The sequence below is a fragment of the Salvelinus alpinus genome, chromosome 10, assembly GCF_045679555.1.
Source record: "Salvelinus alpinus chromosome 10, SLU_Salpinus.1, whole genome shotgun sequence".
NCBI lineage: Eukaryota > Metazoa > Chordata > Actinopteri > Salmoniformes > Salmonidae > Salvelinus > Salvelinus alpinus.
In genome coordinates, this window is record NC_092095.1 from 8508658 (window position 1) to 8528657 (window position 20000).

The window sequence follows — 20000 nt, forward strand, 5'->3', positions numbered from 1 at the left end:
TCTGTCTGTCTGTCTGTCTGTCTGTCTGTCTGTCTGGTCGTCTGTCTGTCTGTCTGTCTGTCTGTCTGTCTGTCTGTCTGTCTGTCTGTCTGTCTGGCTGGCTGTCTGTCTGTCTGTCTGTCTGTCTGTCTCTGTTTCTCTCTCTCTGCCCTGAACTCTGTGTGCATCGTGTGAATTGATGTGAAGCCTGTACGAGAGGATATAGCCCAGTGCTTTGTTTGGCGTGGCTGTTTGAATTCCGTGACTGTTCAGGCACTGGTTGTGGATTGGAATGAAGTGGGTCTGAAGAAGTGCTCTTTGTTCCCAACATCCTGTCACTGACCCCCTAGGTAATCACCCACCTCCACCCTCCAACCCCTATCCCCTCCCTCCAGGGGTACCTGTCGGTGGGAACCTGAGAGAGGGCAGTTGTGGAGGGGTCACAGTGGAGGACCACGCCCCTCCCAACACACACACACCTTCTGTCTCCCTTCTCTCCCACAGATAGGGGGGGGATGACAGAGGCTGCCACTGGATAGGTAATGAGGCAGCATGCGAACCATCAATGGGCCTTTTAGTAGACGGCTGTTAGCTAGCTCTCTGTGTGTGATGACGGCTGTTAGCTAGCTCTCTCTGTGTGATGACGGCTCTTAGCTAGCTAGCTCTCTGTGTGATGACGGCTGTTAGCTAGCTAGCTCTCTCTGTGTGATGACGGCTGTTAGCTAGCTAGCTCTCTCTGTGTGATGACGGCTGTTAGCTAGCTAGCTCTCTGTGTGATGACGGCTGTTAGCTAGCTAGCTCTCTCTCTGTGTGATGACGGCTCTTAGCTAGCTAGCTCTCTGTGTGATGACGGCTCTTAGCTAGCTAGCTCTCTCTGTGTGATGACGGCTGTTAGCTAGCTAGCTCTCTCTCTGTGTGACGACGTCTGTTAGCTAGCTAGCTAGCTCTCTGTGTGATGACGGCTGTTAGCTAGCTAGCTCTCTCTCTGTGATGACTGCTGTTAGCTAGCTAGCTCTCTCTGTGTGACGACGGCTGTTAGCTAGCCCTCTCTGTGTGATGACGGCTGTTAGCTAGCTATCTCTCTATGTGACGACGGCTGTTAGCTAGCTATCTCTCTGTGTGACGACGTCTGTTAGCTAGCTCTCTCTGTGTGACGACGGCTGTTAGCTAGCTATCTCTCTGTGTGACGACGTCTGTTAGCTAGCTCTCTCTGTGTGACGACGGCTGTTAGCTAGCTCTCTCTGTGTGATGACGGCTGTTAGCTAGCTCTCTCTGTGTGATGACGGCTGTTAGCTAGCTAGCTCTCTGTGTGACGACGGCTGTTAGCTAGCTCTCTCTGTGTGACGACGGCTGTTAGCTAGCTCTCTCTGTGTGATGACGGCTGTTAGCTAGCTAGCTCTCTGTGTGATGACTGCTGTTAGCTAGCTAGCTCTCTCTGTGTGATGACGGCTGTTAGCTAGCTCTCTCTCTGTGTGATGACTGCTGTTAGCTAGCTAGCTCTCTCTGTGTGATGACGGCTGTTAGCTAGCTAGCTCTCTCTGTGTGATGACGGCTGTTAGCTAGCTCTCTCTCTGTGTGATGACTGCTGTTAGCTAGCTAGCTCTCTCTGTGTGACGACGGCTGTTAGCTAGCTCTCTCTGTGTGACGACGGCTGTTAGCTAGCTCTCTCTGTGTGATGACGGCTGTTAGCTAGCTAGCTCTCTGTGTGATGACTGCTGTTAGCTAGCTAGCTCTCTCTGTGTGATGACGGCTGTTAGCTAGCTCTCTCTCTGTGTGATGACTGCTGTTAGCTAGCTAGCTCTCTCTGTGTGATGACGGCTGTTAGCTAGCTAGCTCTCTCTGTGTGATGACGGCTGTTAGCTAGCTCTCTCTCTGTGTGATGACTGCTGTTAGCTAGCTAGCTCTCTCTGTGTGATGACGGCTGTTAGCTAGCTAGCTCTCTCTGTGTGATGACGGCTGTTAGCTAGCTCTCTCTCTCTGTGTGACGACGGCTGTTAGCTAGCTAGCTCTCTCTGTGTGATGAAGGCTGTAAGCTAGATAGCTCTCTCTGTGTGATGACGTCTGTTAGCTAGCTCTCTCTCTGTGTGATGACGGCTGTTAGCTAGCTAGCTCTCTCTGTGTGACGACGGCTCTTAGCTAGCTTTCTCTCTGTGTGACGACGGCTCTTAGCTAGCTAGCTCTCTCTGTGTGACGACGGCTGTTAGCTAGCTGGCTCTCTCTGTGTGACGACGGCTGTTAGCTAGCGAAGCTCTCTCTGTGGCTTTGTTAGTTACCTCCCTCTCCCCGCTACGCACCTGAACAGAGAATGAACAGGGAAGAGTGAGCAAGAGCGAAAGAGAGAGTAGATTGCGAGAGAGTGTAGGATGAGATGGGAGAGAGAGTTAGTGAAATAGTCAAAAGACACTGTCCTTGTTGACAACAGCTCAAAGGCTTTGGGGTTATAAATTGAGGGCACAGGAAGCCAGGCATAAAATACTTTCCTCAACATATATAAAAGGGGAAAAAAATGGAAAGTTTAGATACCGTGCAGCTCTTTTTTTTCTTTCTCTCCCTCTAGCAATTTTTCTCTCACCTTCTCGTCCTCTGCCTGTCCCCCCCCCCCCCTCTCTGTTTGGGGTAATCGCCCTCTTCTCTTCCTCTGGACTACAGGAAGACTCAGTCACTCTTTGCTGATTGCTTCGTGACAGACCATCGCCACGTGAACAAAGAGGCCTCTGATACCCTCTTCATCTAGAAAAAAAGACAGGAGAGAGAGCAAGAGAAAGAGACAGGAAGAGAGAGAGAGTGAGAGAGAGAAAGTGAGAGAGAGAGAGACAGAGAGAGAGAGAGAGAGAGAGAGACAGGAAGAGAGAGAGAGTGAGAGAGAGAAAGTGAGAGAGAGAGAGAGAGAGAGAGAGAGAGAGAGAGAGAGAGAGAGAGAGAGAGAGACAGAGAGAGAGAGAGAGAGAGAGACAGGAAGAGAGAGAGAGAGACAGGAAGAGAGAGAGAGTGAGAGAGAGAAAGTGAGAGAGAGAGAGAGAGAGAGAGAGAGAGAGAGAGAGAGAGAGAGAGAGAGAGAGAGAGAGAGAGAGAGAGAGAGAGAGAGAGAGAGAGAGAGAGAGAGAGGGGGGGGGGGAGTTGGAGAAGGAGGTGTAGATAGAAAGATAATTTGGGATTATAGAACAATGGTGTTTATTTGTTTGTCATCCCCTCTTTCTTTAGTTCCTCCCTTTCTTTCTTCACACAGTAGCTTCTTCTCGTCCTCTGCTCCGTTGGTTTGCCTTCTTGCCGATCTGAAGACAAGCACGCCTGTCAGACAAACACATTAATGGAAAGAGAAGGTCTGATGAATTAAACAGAAAGACCAAGTGTTTGCATAAGGAGTAATTGCGAGTGGAGGGTCTGTGTGTATAGTATGGCCATCTGGAGACAGTTAGTGGTGATTGTAGCTTTCTGTGAGGATCACAGCAGCTTGGTTAGGGGAGAACAGTACTGTACGGGGGGGGGGGGTTCAGACCTTCGTCTGATTATAATGCCACTCACTCACCTCCTCTCTCACCTACCCAATCACTCACCTCCTCTCTCACCTACCCAATCACTCACCTCCTCTCTCACCTACCCACTCACTCACCTCCTTTCTCACCTACCCAATCACTCACCTCCTCTCTCACCTACCCAATCACTCACCTCCTCTCTCACCTACCCACTTACTCACCTCCTCTCTCACCTACCCAATCACTCACCTCCTCTCTCACCTACCCACTCACTAACCTCCTCTCTCACCTACCCAATCACTCACCTCCTCTCTCACCTACCCAATCACTCACCTCCTCTCTCACCTACCCACTCACTCACCTCCTCTCTCACCTACCCAATCACTCACCTCCTCTCTCACCTACCCACTCACTCACCTCCTCTCTCACCTACCCAATCACTCACCTCCTCTCTCACCTACCCTCACTCACTCACCTCCTCTCTCACCTACCCACTCACTCACCTCCTCTCTCACCTACCCAATCACTCATCTCCTCTCTCACCTACCCACTCACTCACCTCCTCTCTCATCTACCCACTCACTCACCTCCTCTCACCTACCCAATCACTCACCTCCTCTCTCACCTACCCACTCACTCACCTACTCTCTCACCTACCCACTCACTCACCTCCTCTCTCACCTACCCACTCACTCACCTCCTCTCTCACCTACCCACTCACTCACCTCCTCTCTCAAATATCCACTCACTCACCTCCTCTCTCACCTACCCAATCACTCACCTCCTCTCTCACCCACCCAATCACCCACCTCGTCTCTCACCTACCCACTCTCTCTCTCTCTCTCTGGCTCTCTCTCTCTCTCTCACTCACTCACTCACTCACTCACTCATTCACTCACCCACTCACTCACCTCTCCAGCTCCCTAACCACATGGTACTAACCCCTAAACACTACCCACTACAGTAACTCCCTAACCTAACCACCCTAATTCCTGGTTGTTAGACTCCGCGGTGTTTACGAGGTCTTAAAAAGTGGCTCCTAATAAGTGGTTGCGTTCCAAATGGCACCCAAATGCCAAATGCCACCCTATTCCCTATATATGGTGCACTACTTTAGACCAGAGCCCTATGGTACGCTATTCCCTATATAGTGCACTACTTTAGACCAGAGCCCTATGGCACCCTATTCCCTATATAGTGCACTACTTTAGGCCAGTGTGCCACTGAGAGAGAGCTTACTGTAAGTCATGCTTCAGCACAGTACCACCATTAGATCCACAGCAGACTACCAGAGAGGCTGGCCATGGCTTCATCCCAGCCCCAGCTGGGAGCACTAATTGTGGAAGGCTGTGCATTCCTCTGGCCCCTCTAGCCCTCCCTTCCTGGGGGTCCGGGACCAAGCCACGCAGTGCCGGGCCCCACTAGTAACACAACTGTTAATTGTGTGTCGTAATAACCCAGTGAATTTAAAGGGCCTATGTAAACACAGAGTGATTCGCCACAGCAGCAGACAGGGCTGGAAAATAAAAACAGAGCACACACACACACAAACACACACACACACACACACACACACACACACACACACACACACACACACACACACACACACACACACACACACACACACACACACACACACACACACACACACACACACATGGACCAAAAACACCATCTGAAATGTTTATTCTACATTATTCAATGAAACTGGCCCCTGGATGTGCCCTGCAGATAGAACATTAAAACATGCATTATAGAGAGAGATCAGACAGCTGCAGGACATTATGCTGCACAATAACTACATAACATTTAAACATATAGACCTACTTGATCTATATAACATTGTACCAGACCTACTTGATCTATTTAATATTGTACCAGACCTACCTGAACTATATAATATTGTACCAGACCTACTTGAACTATATAACATTGTACCAGATCTACTTGATCTATATAACATTGTACCAGACCTACTTGATCTATATAACATTGTACCAGACCTACTTGATCTATATAATATTGTACCAAACCTACTTGATCTATATAACATTGTACCAGACCTACTTGATCTATATAACATTGTACCAGATCTACTTGAAGTATATAATATTGTAGCAAGCTCAACTTGATCTATATAACATTGTACCAGACCTACTTGATCTATATAACATTGTACCAGACCTACTTGATCTATATAACATTGTACCAGACCTACTTGAAGTATATAATATTGTAGCTAGACCTACTTGAACTATATAATATTGTACCAGACCTACTTGAACTATATAACATTGTACCAGATCTACTTGATCTATATAACATTGTACCAGACCTACTTGATCTATATAACATTGTACCAGACCTACTTGATCTATATAATATTGTACCAAACCTACTTGATCTATATAACATTGTACCAGACCTACTTGATCTATATAACATTGTACCAGACCTACTTGAAGTATATAATATTGTAGCTAGACCTACTTGATCTATATAACATTGTACCAGACCTACTTGATCTATATAACATTGTACCAGACCTACTTGAACTATATAACATTGTACCAGACCTTCTTGATCTATATAACATTGTACCAGACCTACTTGAACTATATAACGTTGTACCAAACCTACTTGAACTATATAACGTTATACCAGACCTACTTGAACTATATGATATTGTACCAAACCTACTTGAACTATATAATATTGTACCAGACCTACTTGAACTATATAATATTATACCAGACCTACTTGAACTATATCATATTGTACCAGACCTACTTGAACTATATTATATTGTACCTAACCTACTTGAACTATATAATATTGTACCTAACCTACTTGAACTATATAATATTGTACCAGACCTACTTGAACTATATAACATTGTACCAGACCTACTTGAACGATATAACATTGTACCAAACCTACTTGAACTAATTAACATTGTACCAAACCTACTTGAACTATATAACATTGTACCTAACCTACTTGAACTAATTAACATTGTACCAGACCTACTTAAACTATATGATATTTTACCAGACCTACTTGAACTATATAACATTGTACCAGACTTACTTGAACTATATAACATTGTACCAAACCTACTTGAACTATATAATATTGTACCAGACCTACTTGAACTATATAACATTGTACCTAGACCTACTTGAACTATATAACATTGTACCAGACCTACTTGAACTATATGACATTGTACCAGACTTACTTGAACTATATAACATTGTACCTAGACCTACTTGAACTATATAACATTGTACCTAACCTACTTGAACTAATTAACATTGTACCAGACCTACTTAAACTATATGATATTTTACCAGACCTACTTGAACTATATAACATTGTACCAGACCTACTTGAACTATATAATATTGTACCAGACCTACTTGAACTATATAACATTGTACCAGACCTACTTGAACTGTATAACATTGTACCAAACCTACTTGAACTATATAATATTGTACCAGACCTACCTGAACTATATAACATTGTTCAATAGGAGTTGTTGTTGGGTTCTGTTTAAAACATCTAGCGAAACATCTGACCTAATTGATAAAACACATGTTGCTTATATAACTTCTGTTTTCAGATCTTGAGTTTGTCGTGTCTGGTCTACCGTATCATCTATTCAATGTATTAGTGAATAATGGCTCAATAGCACAGTTAAATAGGTAGGGGACAGGGTCTCTCTCAGTCGGCAGGCTGTGTGTGTGTGTGTGTGTGTGTGTGTGTGTGTGTGTGTGTGTGTGTGTGTGTGTGTGTGTGTGTGTGTGTGTGTGTGTGTGTGTGTGTGTGTGTGTGTGTGTGTGTGTGTGTGTGTGTGTGTGTGTGTGTGTGTGTGTGTGTGTGTGTGTGCGTGTATGGTAGTGAATGGTTGTGTGGTTCATTAGCTGGTAATTAGAATTGAATAGAGAGACAATGAAGACATTCCTGTGAATTACACCAGTTTACGGACGTTGAGTGTAGACAATGAATGGAAAGAGTGGTTAATGGTGGTTCTGTAAAGAGGGTAACCAGGGCCTTTTGTTGTCCTAAATAAACAGACACGCCCTATTACAGATTATAATGAATTACAAGTCACTACGGCCCCGCCTTATCTCAGCTCTCAGGTCACCATAGCAACACCCACCCGTAGCACAGGCTCCAGAAGGTATATTTCACTGGTCACCCCCAAAGCCAACACTTCCTTTGGCCGCCTTTCCTTCCAGTTCTCTGCTGCCAATGACTGGAACGAACTGCAAAAAATCACTGAAGCTGGAGTCTTATATCTCCCTTACTAACTATAGGCATCAGCTGTCAGAGCAGCTTACCAAACACTGTACCTGTACATAGCCCATCTGTAAATAGCACACCCAAACTACCTCATCCCCATACTGTTATTTATCCTCTTGCTATTTTGCACCCCAGTATCTCTACTTGCACCTCATCTGCACATCTATCACTCCAGTGTTAATGCCAAATTGTAATTATTTTGTCTCTGTGGCCTATTTATTGCCTTACCTCCCTAATCTTACTACATTTGCACACACTGTATACAGATGTTTCTATTGTGTTATTGACGGTACGTTTGTTTATGTGTAACTCTGTGTTGTTGTTTTTGTCGCACTGCTTTGCTTTATCTTTGGCCAGGTCGCAGTTGTAAATGAGAACTTGTTCTCAACTGGTTTACCTGGTTAAATAAAGGAGAAATAAAATTTAAAAAAATACAAATTATAATGAATTACAAGTTGCTGTCCTAAAGAAACTGACACACCCCTCACTTTCATTTTGAGTGTTTTTCTTAGTTTTTACGGAATTAGATTTTAAAGTGGTTACGAATGTGTGTCACAACCACTTACACACATACGCACTTACACACATACGCACTTACACACACACACACGCACACACACACACACACACACACACACACACACACACACACACACACACACACACACACACACACACACACACACACACACACACACACACACACACACACACACACACACAGCCACACACACACACACACACACTACATAGTGACAGTCCATATTTTAGAACATAGCTCTCTCTCTCTCTCTCTCTCTCTCTCTCTCTCTCTCTCTCTCTCTCTCTCTCTCTCTCTCTCTCTCTCTCTCTCTCTCTCCATGTGAGGTCACTTTAACTCTACCCCCCCTGCCCTGTCTTCCCCCCTTGTCCTCCCAATCTCCACCCCCTTATCGTGGGGCTCTGGAGCCCCAGAGAGGTCAAAGGGTCAAAGTCTTTTCCTTTTTGGATGTGGATGTGGAACTCTCAGGGAGAGGGCTTGGCTGAGAATGGCAGGCAACATTAGAACAGGGGTTGGGGGGGTCAAGATTTTAATTCTGTTACTGAACAGCTGTTTTGAGTTTCTCCTCACGTCTCCCTCTCCTCCTCCTCCTCCTCCTCCTCCTCCTCCCTTTCCCCACAAATCCAGGGAGATGAAACATTTGTTCAGATGGGAACCAGTGAAATAAAAGAGGTTTACGGTCCACGTCCCTTACCGCTGCTCTAGCATTAGGCAGGAATGCAATAACGTCAGCATTTGGCCCCGTTCAGAGGGACTTAAAACAAGGAAGTCCTTTCTCTGTTTTGGGTGTCTTAACACACGCCGGAAAGCTAATTAAAAAAGTTTAAAAAGCGGGAAATAATTTTTCATTCTATTAAAGCCAAAGGAATTTAAACTCTCTCCTTCCTTAGTTTCAACTTCCAGGAGGTTTTATAGAAACTTCAAAAAGGTGAGGACTTAACCTTTTCACCGTGTAGTTACGCAACCATTTTAAACTACTTAACTGCAGGAATTAAAATGTTTGAGCGATTTCAGGTACAGATCAGGTGCGTTATTCTTCATAAATTAAAAGGAGAAAAAAAGTTTAAAAGTAACATTTTCCATAATCTGACTTCTCTTTTAACTGAAGCTGACATCAATCAAATCATACTTTTAATCATTTATTTAACTTGCTTCTCCTTGGATTTCCTACTTCAGAATGTATTTAGGTATTTATTCAGCCTTTATTTCATCAAGTCAATTAAGAACAAATTCTTATTTTTTTTAAATTCTTGTTCTGTTATAATCTCCACCCGACACAGCCAGAAGAGGACTGGCCACCCCTCATAGCCTGGTTCCTCTCTAGGTTTCTTCCTAGGTTTTGGCCTTTCTAGGGAGTTTTTCCTAGCCACCGTGCTTCTACACCTGCATTGCTTGCTGTTTGGGGTTTTAGGCTGGGTTTCTGTACAGCACTTTGAGATATCAGCTGATGTACGAAGGGCTTTATAAATACATTTGATTTGATTTGATTTATTAACAATGATCGCCTGGAGGGGGGAGAATGAGAGGAGGGGGGAGGAGGAGAAGAGGGGGGAGGAGAAGGAGGAGAGGGGGATAGGAGGAGAGAAGGGGGGAGGAGGAGAAGAGGGGAGAGGAGGGGAAATGGAGAGGAGGGGGGAGGATGGGAGGAGTGGGGAGGAGAAGGAGGAGAGGGGGATAGGAGGAGAGAAGGGGGGAGGAGGAGAAGAGGGGAGAGGAGGGGAACTGGAGAGGAGGGGGGAGGATGGGAGGAGGGGGGGTGAGGGAAGAGAGAGAGATGATGGGGAGGAGGGGGGAGGGGGGGAAAGCAAGGAGAGGAGGGGGGAGGAGTGGAGGACTCATATAAATGGAAAACTAATAACAGATTTTCAGTTTGCTTTCTCCAGTGAGAGAGAGAGAGAGAGAGAGAGAGAGAGGGAGAGAGAGAGAGAGAGAGAGAGAGAGAGAGAGAGAGAGAGAGAGAGAGAGAGAGAGAGAGAGAGAGAGAGAGAGAGAGAGAGAGAGAGAGAGAGAGAGAGAGAGAGAGAGAGAGAGAGAGAGAGAGAGAGAGAGAGAGAGAGAGAGAGAGAGAGAGAGAGAGAGAGAGAGAGAGAGAGAGAGAGGCCCTAGCCCCAGGGTTGTGCTGGTGTGTGGCGCAGCAGTAATCAGAGGTCATCATTTCATTGGCGGTTAGCATCAGGTTCAATTTTTCTAGTAGGTTACATTTAGCAGAACGTCTGGATTGTGTTACTGAGGAGCGGCTGAATCAGAGAGAGCTGCAGAGTCCCTCTGCCTCTCCAACACGAGGCCTGCAGGGGAAGGGAAGCACATAGATCCATGGACGCATGCAGGCAGACACACACACACATGGATACAAACAGACAGACACAGACACAGATGCTGCCATAAACACCATGGATATCTTTATTCCCCCTCCTCTTCTCTCCCCTCCCCTCCTCTTCTCTTCCCTCCTCTTCTCTCCCCTCCTCTTCTCTCCCCTCACCTCCTCTTCTCTCCCCTCCTCTTCTCTCCCTCCTCTTCTCCCCTCCTCTTCTCTTCCCTCCTCTTCTCTCCCACCTCTTCTCTCCCCTCCCCTCCTCTTCTCTTCCCTCCTCTTCTCTCCCCTCCTCTTCTCTCCCCTCCCCTCCTCTTCTCTCCCCTCCTCTTCTCTTCCCTCCTCTTCTCTCCCCTCCTCTTCTCTCCCCTCCCCTCCTCTTCTCTCCCCTCCTCTTCTCTCCCTCCTCTTCTCCCCTCCTCTTCTCTTCCCTCCTCTTCTCTCCCACCTCTTCTCTCCCCTCCCCTCCTCTTCTCTTCCCTCCTCTTCTCTCCCCTCCTCTTCTCTCCCCTCCCCTCCTCTTCTCTCCCCTCCTCTTCTCTCCCTCCTCTTCTCCCCTCCTATTCTCTTCCCTCCTCTTCTCTCCCTCCTCTTCTCTCCCCTCCTCTTCTCTCCCCTCCCCTCCTCTTCTCTTCCCTCATCTTTTCTTCCCACCACTCCTCTTCTCTCCCCTCCTCTTCTCTTCCCACCCCTCCTCTTCTCTCACCTCCTCTTCTCTCACCTCCTCTTCTCTCCCCTCCTCTTCTCCCCTCCATTTCCCTTCCCTCCCCTCTTCTCTCCCCTCCTCTTCTCTCCCCTCCTCTTCTCTCCCACCTCTTCTCTCCCCTCCCCTCCTCTTCTCTCCCCTCCTCTTCTCTCCCCTCCTCTTCTCTCCCTCCTCCTCTCTCCCTTCCTCTTCTCTCCCCTCCTCTTCTCTCCCCTCCTCTTCTCTCCCCTCCCCTTCTCTCCCTCCACTTCTCTCCCCTCCTCTTCTCTCCCTCCTCTTCTCTCCCCTCCTCTTCTCTCCCCTCCTCTTCTCTCCCCTCCTCTTCTCTCCCCTCCTCTTCTCTCGCTTGTCTTCTCTCCCCTCCTCTTCTCTCCCCTCCTCTTCTCTCCCCTCCTCTTTCTCCCCTCCACTACTCTCCCCTCCTCTTCTCTCCTCCTCTTCTCTCGCTTGTCTTCTCTCCCCTCCCCCCCTCTTCTCCCCTCCTCTTCTCTCGCTTGTCTTCTCTCCCCTCCCCTCCTCTTCTCCCCTCCTCTTCTCTCGCTTGTCTTCTCTCCCCTCCTCTTCTCTCCCCTCCTCTTCTCTCCTCTCCCCTCCTCTTCTCTCCCCTCTGCTTCTCTCCCCTCCTCTTCTCTCCCCTCCTCTTCTCTCCCCTACTATTCTCTCCTCGCCCTTCCTCTTCTCTCCCCTCCTCTTCTCTCCCCTCCTCTTCTCTCCCTCCTCTTCTCTCCCCTCCTCTTCTCTCTCTTCTATTCCCTCCCCTCCCCCACTATCCACTCCTCTTATCTCCCCCCTCTCTCTCCCCTCTTCTCCCCTCCTCTTATCTCCCTCCTCTTCCCTCCTCTCCTCTTCTCCCCTCCCCTACACCCCCTCCCACACTCTCACCTACAATGTGAACTGAGACACCTTTCTGATAAATTTGAATTGAATACATGGTTCTTCGTTTCAATGGTTCAAAGGAAAAGTAATCTACCTCCCTCCAAATGAAATTCCAATCAGTCTGTTCCCAGACATGGCTAATCAACTACCCAGCTGATGAGTGTTTGGATCAGGGGATCAGGGTTTAATTGGGTGTGTCTGAGGATGGTCATATCTAGAGACGCCCCTAGTGTCGGGAGTCTGGTGGGCTGTGGGGTCACAACCAGTAATCATCAGAGGTACATCCTAAATCGCAACATGTTCCCCTATAGAAGAGAGGGATTTCAATTAATGGAAAAAAATCTCTGTCATTGAAAACTTGAAATAACTTGAAGGAAAAAAGTTATTTTGCTCTCTAAAATAATTATGGACAATGTTTACTGTGAATCGTTTATCAAGTTGATTATTTGGAATCGTGTTAATTACGCATGGGAATGTGATTGTACGGGTCTAAACTCAATGAAATTCTTCTCTGTGTTTTAGGAGTGTGACCAAGTCCACATCGATGACGTCTCGTCTGATGACAATGGTCAGGATCTGAGGTAGATACAGTTCTACACTATTCATACTGTTATAACCTACAGTTCTACACTATTCATACTGTTATAACCTACAGTTCTACACTATTCATACTGTTATAACCTACAGTTCTACACTATTCATACTGTTATAACCTACAGTTCTACACTATTCATACTGTTATAACCTACAGTTCTACACTATTCATAAAGTTATGTTGCCTGGCATTCTAGAATGGATCCTATTTGTGATGTTGTTTTTGCTCTTCAGTAATGGTGCAGTTTGAGCTAACAATATATATTTTTCTCTCTCCCCCTCTCTCTCTCTCTCTCTCCCTCTCCCTTCCCCCCTCTCCTTCCCCCTCTTCCTCTACCTCTCCCTCTCCTTCCCCCTCTCCCTCTACCTCTCCCTCCCCTCTACCTCTCCCTCTCCATCTCCCTCTCTCTCTTCCTCTCCCTCTCCCTCTCCCTCCCCTTCTACCTCTCCCTCCCCTCTACCTCTCCCTCCCCCTCTACCTCCCCCTCTACCTCTACCTCTCCCTCCCCCTCTACCTCTACCTCTCCCTCCCCCTCTACCTCTACCTCTCCCTCCCCTCTCCCTCTCCCTCTCCCTCCCCTTCTACCTCTCCCTCCCCTCTACCTCTCCCTCCCCCTCTACCTCCCCCTCTACCTCTACCTCTCCCTCCCCCTCTACCTCTACCTCTCCCTCCCCCTCTACCTCTCCCTCCCCCTCTACCTCTACCTCTCCCTCCCCTCTCCCTCTCCCTCTCCCTCTCCCTCTCCCTCTCCCTCTCCCTCTCCCTCCCCTTCTACCTCTCCCTCCCCTCTACCTCTCCCTCCCCCTCTACCTCCCCTCTACCTCTACCTCTCCCTCCCCCTCTACCTCTCCCTCCCCTCTCCCTCTCCCTCTCCCTCTCCCTCCCCTTCTACCTCTCCCTCCCCTCTACCTCTCCCTCCCCCTCTACCTCCCCCTCTACCTCTACCTCTCCCTCCCCCTCTACCTCTACCTCTCCCTCCCCCTCTACCTCTACCTCTCCCTCCCCTCTCCCTCTCCCTCTCCCTCTCCCTCCCCTTCTACCTCTCCCTCCCCTCTACCTCTCCCTCCCCCTCTACCTCCCCCTCTACCTCTACCTCTCCCTCCCCCTCTACCTCTACCTCACCCTCCCCCTCTACCTCTACCTCTCCCTCCCCCTCCCCCTCTACCTCTACCTCTCCCTCCCCTCTACCTCTCCCTCTCCCTCTCTCTCTACCTCTCCCTCCCCCTCTACCTCTACCTCTCCCTCCCCCTCTACCTCTCCCTCCCCCTCTACCTCCCCTCTACCTCTACCTCTCCCTCCCCCTCTACCTCTCCCTCCCCTCTCCCTCTCCCTCTCCCTCTCCCTCCCCTTCTACCTCTCCCTCCCCTCTACCTCTCCCTCCCCCTCTACCTCCCCCTCTACCTCTACCTCTCCCTCCCCCTCTACCTCTACCTCTCCCTCCCCCTCTACCTCTACCTCTCCCTCCCCTCTCCCTCTCCCTCTCCCTCTCCCTCCCCTTCTACCTCTCCCTCCCCTCTACCTCTCCCTCCCCCTCTACCTCCCCCTCTACCTCTACCTCTCCCTCCCCCTCTACCTCTACCTCACCCTCCCCCTCTACCTCTACCTCTCCCTCCCCCTCCCCCTCTACCTCTACCTCTCACTCCCCTCTACCTCTCCCTCTCCCTCTCTCTCTACCTCTCCCTCCCCCTCTACCTCTACCTCTCCCTCCCCCTCTACCTCTCCCTCCCCTCTACCTCTCCCTCTCCCTCTCTCTCTCCCTCTCCCTCTCCCTCTCCCTCTCCCTCTCCCTCCCCTTCTACCTCTCCCTCCCCTCTACCTCTCCCTCTACCTCTCCCTCCCCTCTACCTCTCCCTCTCCATCTCCCTCTCTCTCTTCCTCTCCCTCTCCCTCTCCCTCTCCCTCTCCCTCTCCCTCCCCTTCTACCTCTCCCTCCCCTCTACCTCTCCCTCCCCCTCTACCTCCCCCTCTACCTCTACCTCTCCCTCCCCCTCTACCTCTACCTCTCCCTCCCCTCTACCTCTCCCTCCCCCTCTACCTCCCCCTCTACCTCTACCTCTCCCTCCCCCTCTACCTCTACCTCTCCCTCCCCCTCTACCTCTACCTCTCCCTCCCCCTCTACCTCTCCCTCTCCCTCTCTCTCTACCTCTCCCTCCCCCTCTACCTCTCCCTCTCCCTCCCCCTCTACCTCTCCCTCCCCTCTACCTCTCCCTCTCCCTCTCTCTCTCCCTCTCCCTCTCCCTCTCCCTCTCCCTCTCCCTCTCCCCTCCCCCTCCCTCTCCCTCCCCTCTACCTCTCCCTCTCTCTCTCCCTCTCCATCTCCCTCTCTCTCTTCCTCTCCCTCTCCCTCTCCCTCTCCCTCTCCCTCTCCCTCTCCCTCCCCTTCTACCTCTCCCTCCCCTCTACCTCTCCCTCCCCCTCTACCTCCCCCTCTACCTCTCCTTCCCCCTCCCCTTCTACCTCTCCCTCTCCCTCTTCCTCTAATTCCCCCTCTTCCTCTCCCAGTACATATAACTTTGGTTCAGATGGGTTTCACGCGGCAGCGACCAGTGCCAACCTGTGCCTGGCCACGGGCGTGAGAGGAGGGGTGGACTGGATGAGAAAACTGGCCTTTCGCTACAGACGCGTAAAAGAAATCTACACCACCTACAAAAATAACGTTGGAGGTAATCCCCAATAACACACACTGCCTCACACTGAACGTACACACACACACACAGTCTCACATCGCCTCGCTGACAATCTGAACACTGATGAGAGGGAAAAGCGTGCAGACTGTGTGTGTGTGTGTGTGTGTGTGTGTGTGTGTGTGTGTGTGTGTGTGTGTGTGTGTGTGTGTGTGTGTGTGTGTGTGTGTGTGTGTGTGTGTGTGTGTGTGTGTGTGTGTGTGTGTGTGTGTGTGTGTGTGTGTTTAAAAGCACACATGCCACATCACTTGGACCGGTCAGGGTGGATTTTCTAAAATGTTGAAGGTATTTGGCTCCAACCTAAACCCCTCTCGTCTCTCAGGTCTGCTGGGTCCAGCCAAACGAGAAGCCTGGTTACAATTGAGAGCAGAAATTGAAGCCTTGACCGACTCCTGGTTAACACTGGCACTGAAAGCACTCACATTAATCCACTCAAGGTAGGACCCCCCTCACACACACACACACACACACACACACACATGCTCCCCTCCCCCCCTACACGCACACACACCTGAATCCACTAAAAGTAGGACCACACACACACACACACACACACACACACACACACACACACACACACACACACACACACACACACACACACACACACACACACACACACACACACACACACACACACACACGCACACACACACACACCTGAATCCACTAAAGGTGGGCTTCCCTCGCTCTGCCCACCCAGGAGTCAAATGGCACACATTCCCATACCACCTCACTACACACATAGAAACTTTAAAGGAGGGGGGGATAAGTCAATTTAATATTCCCTGAAAACCCCTGTAAGAAAACATAAGGAGTGTTTATCATGTGTCATTGGGATAGCTGCCTACTGTCCCTTGGTTTAGAAAGAAGCCCTGGAATGAAAAAGAGCAACTACTTACAATAGAAAACATTGTCTGAAATGGCAATCTATTGTCTATAAAGCCCTATGCTCTGGTCTAAAGTAGTGCACTACGTAGGGAATAGGGTGTCATAGGGCTCTGGTCTAAAGTAGTGCACTACGTAGGGAATAGGGTGTCATAGGGCTCTGGTCTAAAGTAGTGCACTACATAGGGAATAGGGTGCCATAGGGCTCTGGTCTAAAGTAGTGCACTACATAGGGAATAGGGTGTCATAGGGCTCTGGTCTAAAGTAGTGCACTACATAGGGAATAGGGTGCCATAGGGCTCTGGTCTAAAGTAGTGCACTACATAGGGAATAGGGTGTCATAGGGCTCTGGTCTAAAGTAGTGCACTACATAGGGAATAGGGTGCCATAGGGCTCTGGTCTAAAGTAGTGCACTACGTAGGGAATAGGGTGACATAGGGCTCTGGTCTAAAGTAGTGCACTACATAGGGAATAGGGTGCCATAGGGCTCTGGTCTAAAGTAGTGCACTACGTAGGGAATAGGGTGCCATAGGGCTCTGGTCTAAAGTAGTGCACTACATAGGGAATAGGGTGTCATAGGGCTCTGGTCTAAAGTAGTGCACTACGTAGGGAATAGGGTGCCATAGGGCTCTGGTCTAAAGTAGTGCACTACATAGGGAATAGGGTGTCATAGGGCTCTGGTCTAAAGTAGTGCACTACATAGGGAATAGGGTGCCATAGGGCTCTGGTCTAAAGTAGTGCACTACGTAGGGAATAGGGTGGCATTTGGGACACAGAGAGGACTGCTCTAGTATTCATCACTGGGATAGAGGAGAGGCGCTGTTGATAAAAATGTCCATCCATCTTTCCCATTGGACAGCTCGTTGCTGTTCTAGTTGACGAATGGGAAGCTAGCTTATGTAACTTGTGCAGTCGGTCGTTTATCTTGTCCTCCTTCTCTTTGTGCTGTAGAGTGATGTAATTATCCCTCTGTCCTCATCTCTCACTTCTCGTCCTCCTCTCATCTCTCTCTTCTCATCCTCCTCTCATCTCTCTCTTCTCATCCTCCTCTCATCCTTCTCTTCTCATCCTCCTCTCATCCTTCTCTTCTCATCCTCCTCTCATCCTTCTCTTCTCATCCTCCTCTCATCCTTCTCTTCTCATCCTCCTCTCATCCTTCTCTTCTCGTCCTCCTCTCATCTCTCTCTTCTCATCCTCCTCTCATCTCTCTCTTCTCATCCTCCTCTCATCCTTCTCTTCTCATCCTCCTCTCATCCTTCTCTTCTCATCCTCCTCTCATCCTTCTCTTCTCATCCTCCTCTCATCTCTCTCTTCTCATCCTCCTCTCAACTCTCTCTTCTCATCCTCCTCTCATCTCTCTCTTCTCATCCTCCTCTCATCCTTCTCTTCTCATCCTCCTCTCATCCTTCTCTTCTCATCCTCCTCTCATCCTTCTCTTCTCGTCCTCCTCTCATCTCTCTCTTCTCATCCTCCTCTCATCTCTCTCTTCTCATCCTCCTCTCATCCTTCTCTTCTCGTCCTCCTCTCATCTCTCTCTTCTCATCCTCCTCTCATCCTTCTCTTCTCATCCTCCTCTCATCCTTCTCTTCTCATCCTCCTCTCATCCTTCTCTTCTCATCCTCCTCTCATCTTTCTCTTCTCATCCTCCTCTCAACTCTCTCTTCTCATCCTCCTCTCATCTCTCTTCTCGTCCTCCTCTCATCCTTCTCTTCTCGTCCTCCTCTGTGTTGCAGGTCAAACTGTGTGAACATCCTGGTGACCACCACCCAGCTCATACCTGCCCTGGCTAAAGTCCTGCTGTACGGACTGGGGATAGTGTTTCCTATTGACAATATTTACAGTGCTACCAAAATAGGTGAATATGTTCATTATATTTTATAATGTTAAGATGTCTGCCTTTATGTCTGTTTCTCTATTGGGCTGATTGTGTTGTTTTGTCCGTCCGTCTGTCCTTCTGTTTGTTTGGTTGTTTTGCCTGTCTATGTCTGTTTCTCCGTTTCTATTGTTTTGTCCGTCCGTCTGTCCTTCTGTTTGTGTGGTTGTTTTGCCTGTCTATGTCTGTTTCTCCGTTTCTATTGTTTTGTCCGTCCGTCTGTCCTTCTGTTTGTGTGGTTGTTTTGCCTGTCTATGTCTGTTTCTCCGTTTCTATTGTTTTGTCCGTCCGTCTGTCCTTCTGTTTGTGTGGTTGTTTTGCCTGTCTATGTCTGTTTCTCCGTTTCTATTGTTTTGTCCGTCCGTCTGTCCTTCTGTTTGTGTGGTTGTTTTGCCTGTCTATGTCTGTTTCTCCGTTTCTATTGTTTTGTCCGTCCGTCTGTCCTTCTGTTTGTGTGGTTGTTTTGCCTGTCTATGTCTGTTTCTCCGTTTCTATTGTTTTGTCCGTCCGTCTGTCCTTCTATGTCTGTTTCTCCGTTTCTATTGTTTTGTCCGTCCGTCTGTCTGTCCCAGTAGTGGGTTACAGGACTGCTCATCCTAATTTGTATGATGTGTGTAAACACTGCGTGTGATTGGTCTAAACTAATGAAGGGACCGAATGATTGGTTCGTGCCGTAGACGGGGTCGGGTGATTGGTCCGTGCCGTTGAGGGGGACGGACACTGGAGATGGTTGATGTCCCTCTCTGAAGGAAGAACTTGAATCAACCAGGATTATTTTCCTGAATCCTCGGCTCTCCCCTCTCTGTCTCTCTCTCTCTCTCCCTCCCTCTCTCTGTCTCTCTCTCTCTCTCTCCCTCTCTCTCTCTCTCTCTCTCCCTCCCTCTCTCTCTCTCTCTCTCTGTCTCTCTCTCTCTCTCTCTCTCTCTCTCCCTCCCTCTCTCTCTCTCTCTCTCTCCCTCTCTCTCTCTCTCTCTCTCTCTCCCTCCCTCTCTCTCTCTCTCTCTCCCTCTCTCTCTCTCTCTCTCTCTCTCTCTCCCTCCCTCCCTCTCTCTCTCTCTCTCTCTCTCTCTCTCTCCCTCTCTCTCTCTCTCTCTCTCTCCCTCCCTCTCTCTCTCTCTCTCTCTCTCTCTCTCTCTCTCTCTCTCTCTCTCTCTCTCTCTCTCTGTTCTTCTCTCCCTCCCCCTCTCTCCCTCTCGCTCTCTCTCTCTCTCTCTCTCTCTCTCTCTCTCTCTCTCTCTCTCTCTCTCTCTCTCTCTCTCTCTCTCTCTCTCTCTCTCTCTCTCTCCCTCTCTCTCTCGGGCCCTGCATATGAAACCACTTTACCGCATTTATGTCATTCCACACCCAACACACTCCCCCTTTCCTCCCCCTCCCCCTTCCTCCCCCTTCGGTGTTTCAATTGCAAAATAAACATCCACCTTTACTTTGTTCCCGCACCATTCCTGCGCCAGATAGACTGAGTCCGTGGAGTAGAGATCATCTGAGCGGTGTTAAGCTTTATGGTTCCTCTAGTCTAGTCACACACACGTCTCACTATACTCCTGAGGACATTTTAGGGGACCAACAATCGATTCACATTTAAAATCAATTTTTTTCCCCCCCTAACCCCAAACCCTAAACCTAACCACTAGCCTTAACCCTATTTCTAACCCTAAACCCTCTAAATCTAAAATAACATTTTAACAAGTGAGGACTGGCAAAATGTCCTCACTTCTTTGAATTGTAGTTGGTTTACTATTCTTGTGAGGACTTCTGGTACA

At 48.8% G+C, this 20000-nt stretch overlaps 1 protein-coding gene across 12 annotated transcripts in view; it reads left to right on the plus strand.

The window, feature by feature from the left end:
• The window catches only part of LOC139531481 (eyes absent homolog 1-like), a 119574-nt gene that overhangs the window by 92887 nt on the left and 6687 nt on the right, over positions 1 to 20000 (plus strand). For all 12 annotated transcript variants that reach the window (XM_071327961.1, XM_071327966.1, XM_071327965.1 and 9 more), the window contains 4 exons: positions 12723 to 12781; positions 15298 to 15458; positions 15802 to 15916; positions 18101 to 18222. In XM_071327961.1, coding sequence (XP_071184062.1) covers positions 12723 to 12781; positions 15298 to 15458; positions 15802 to 15916; positions 18101 to 18222 — 457 coding nt within the window. The remainder of the gene's footprint in view (positions 1 to 12722; positions 12782 to 15297; positions 15459 to 15801; positions 15917 to 18100; positions 18223 to 20000) is intronic.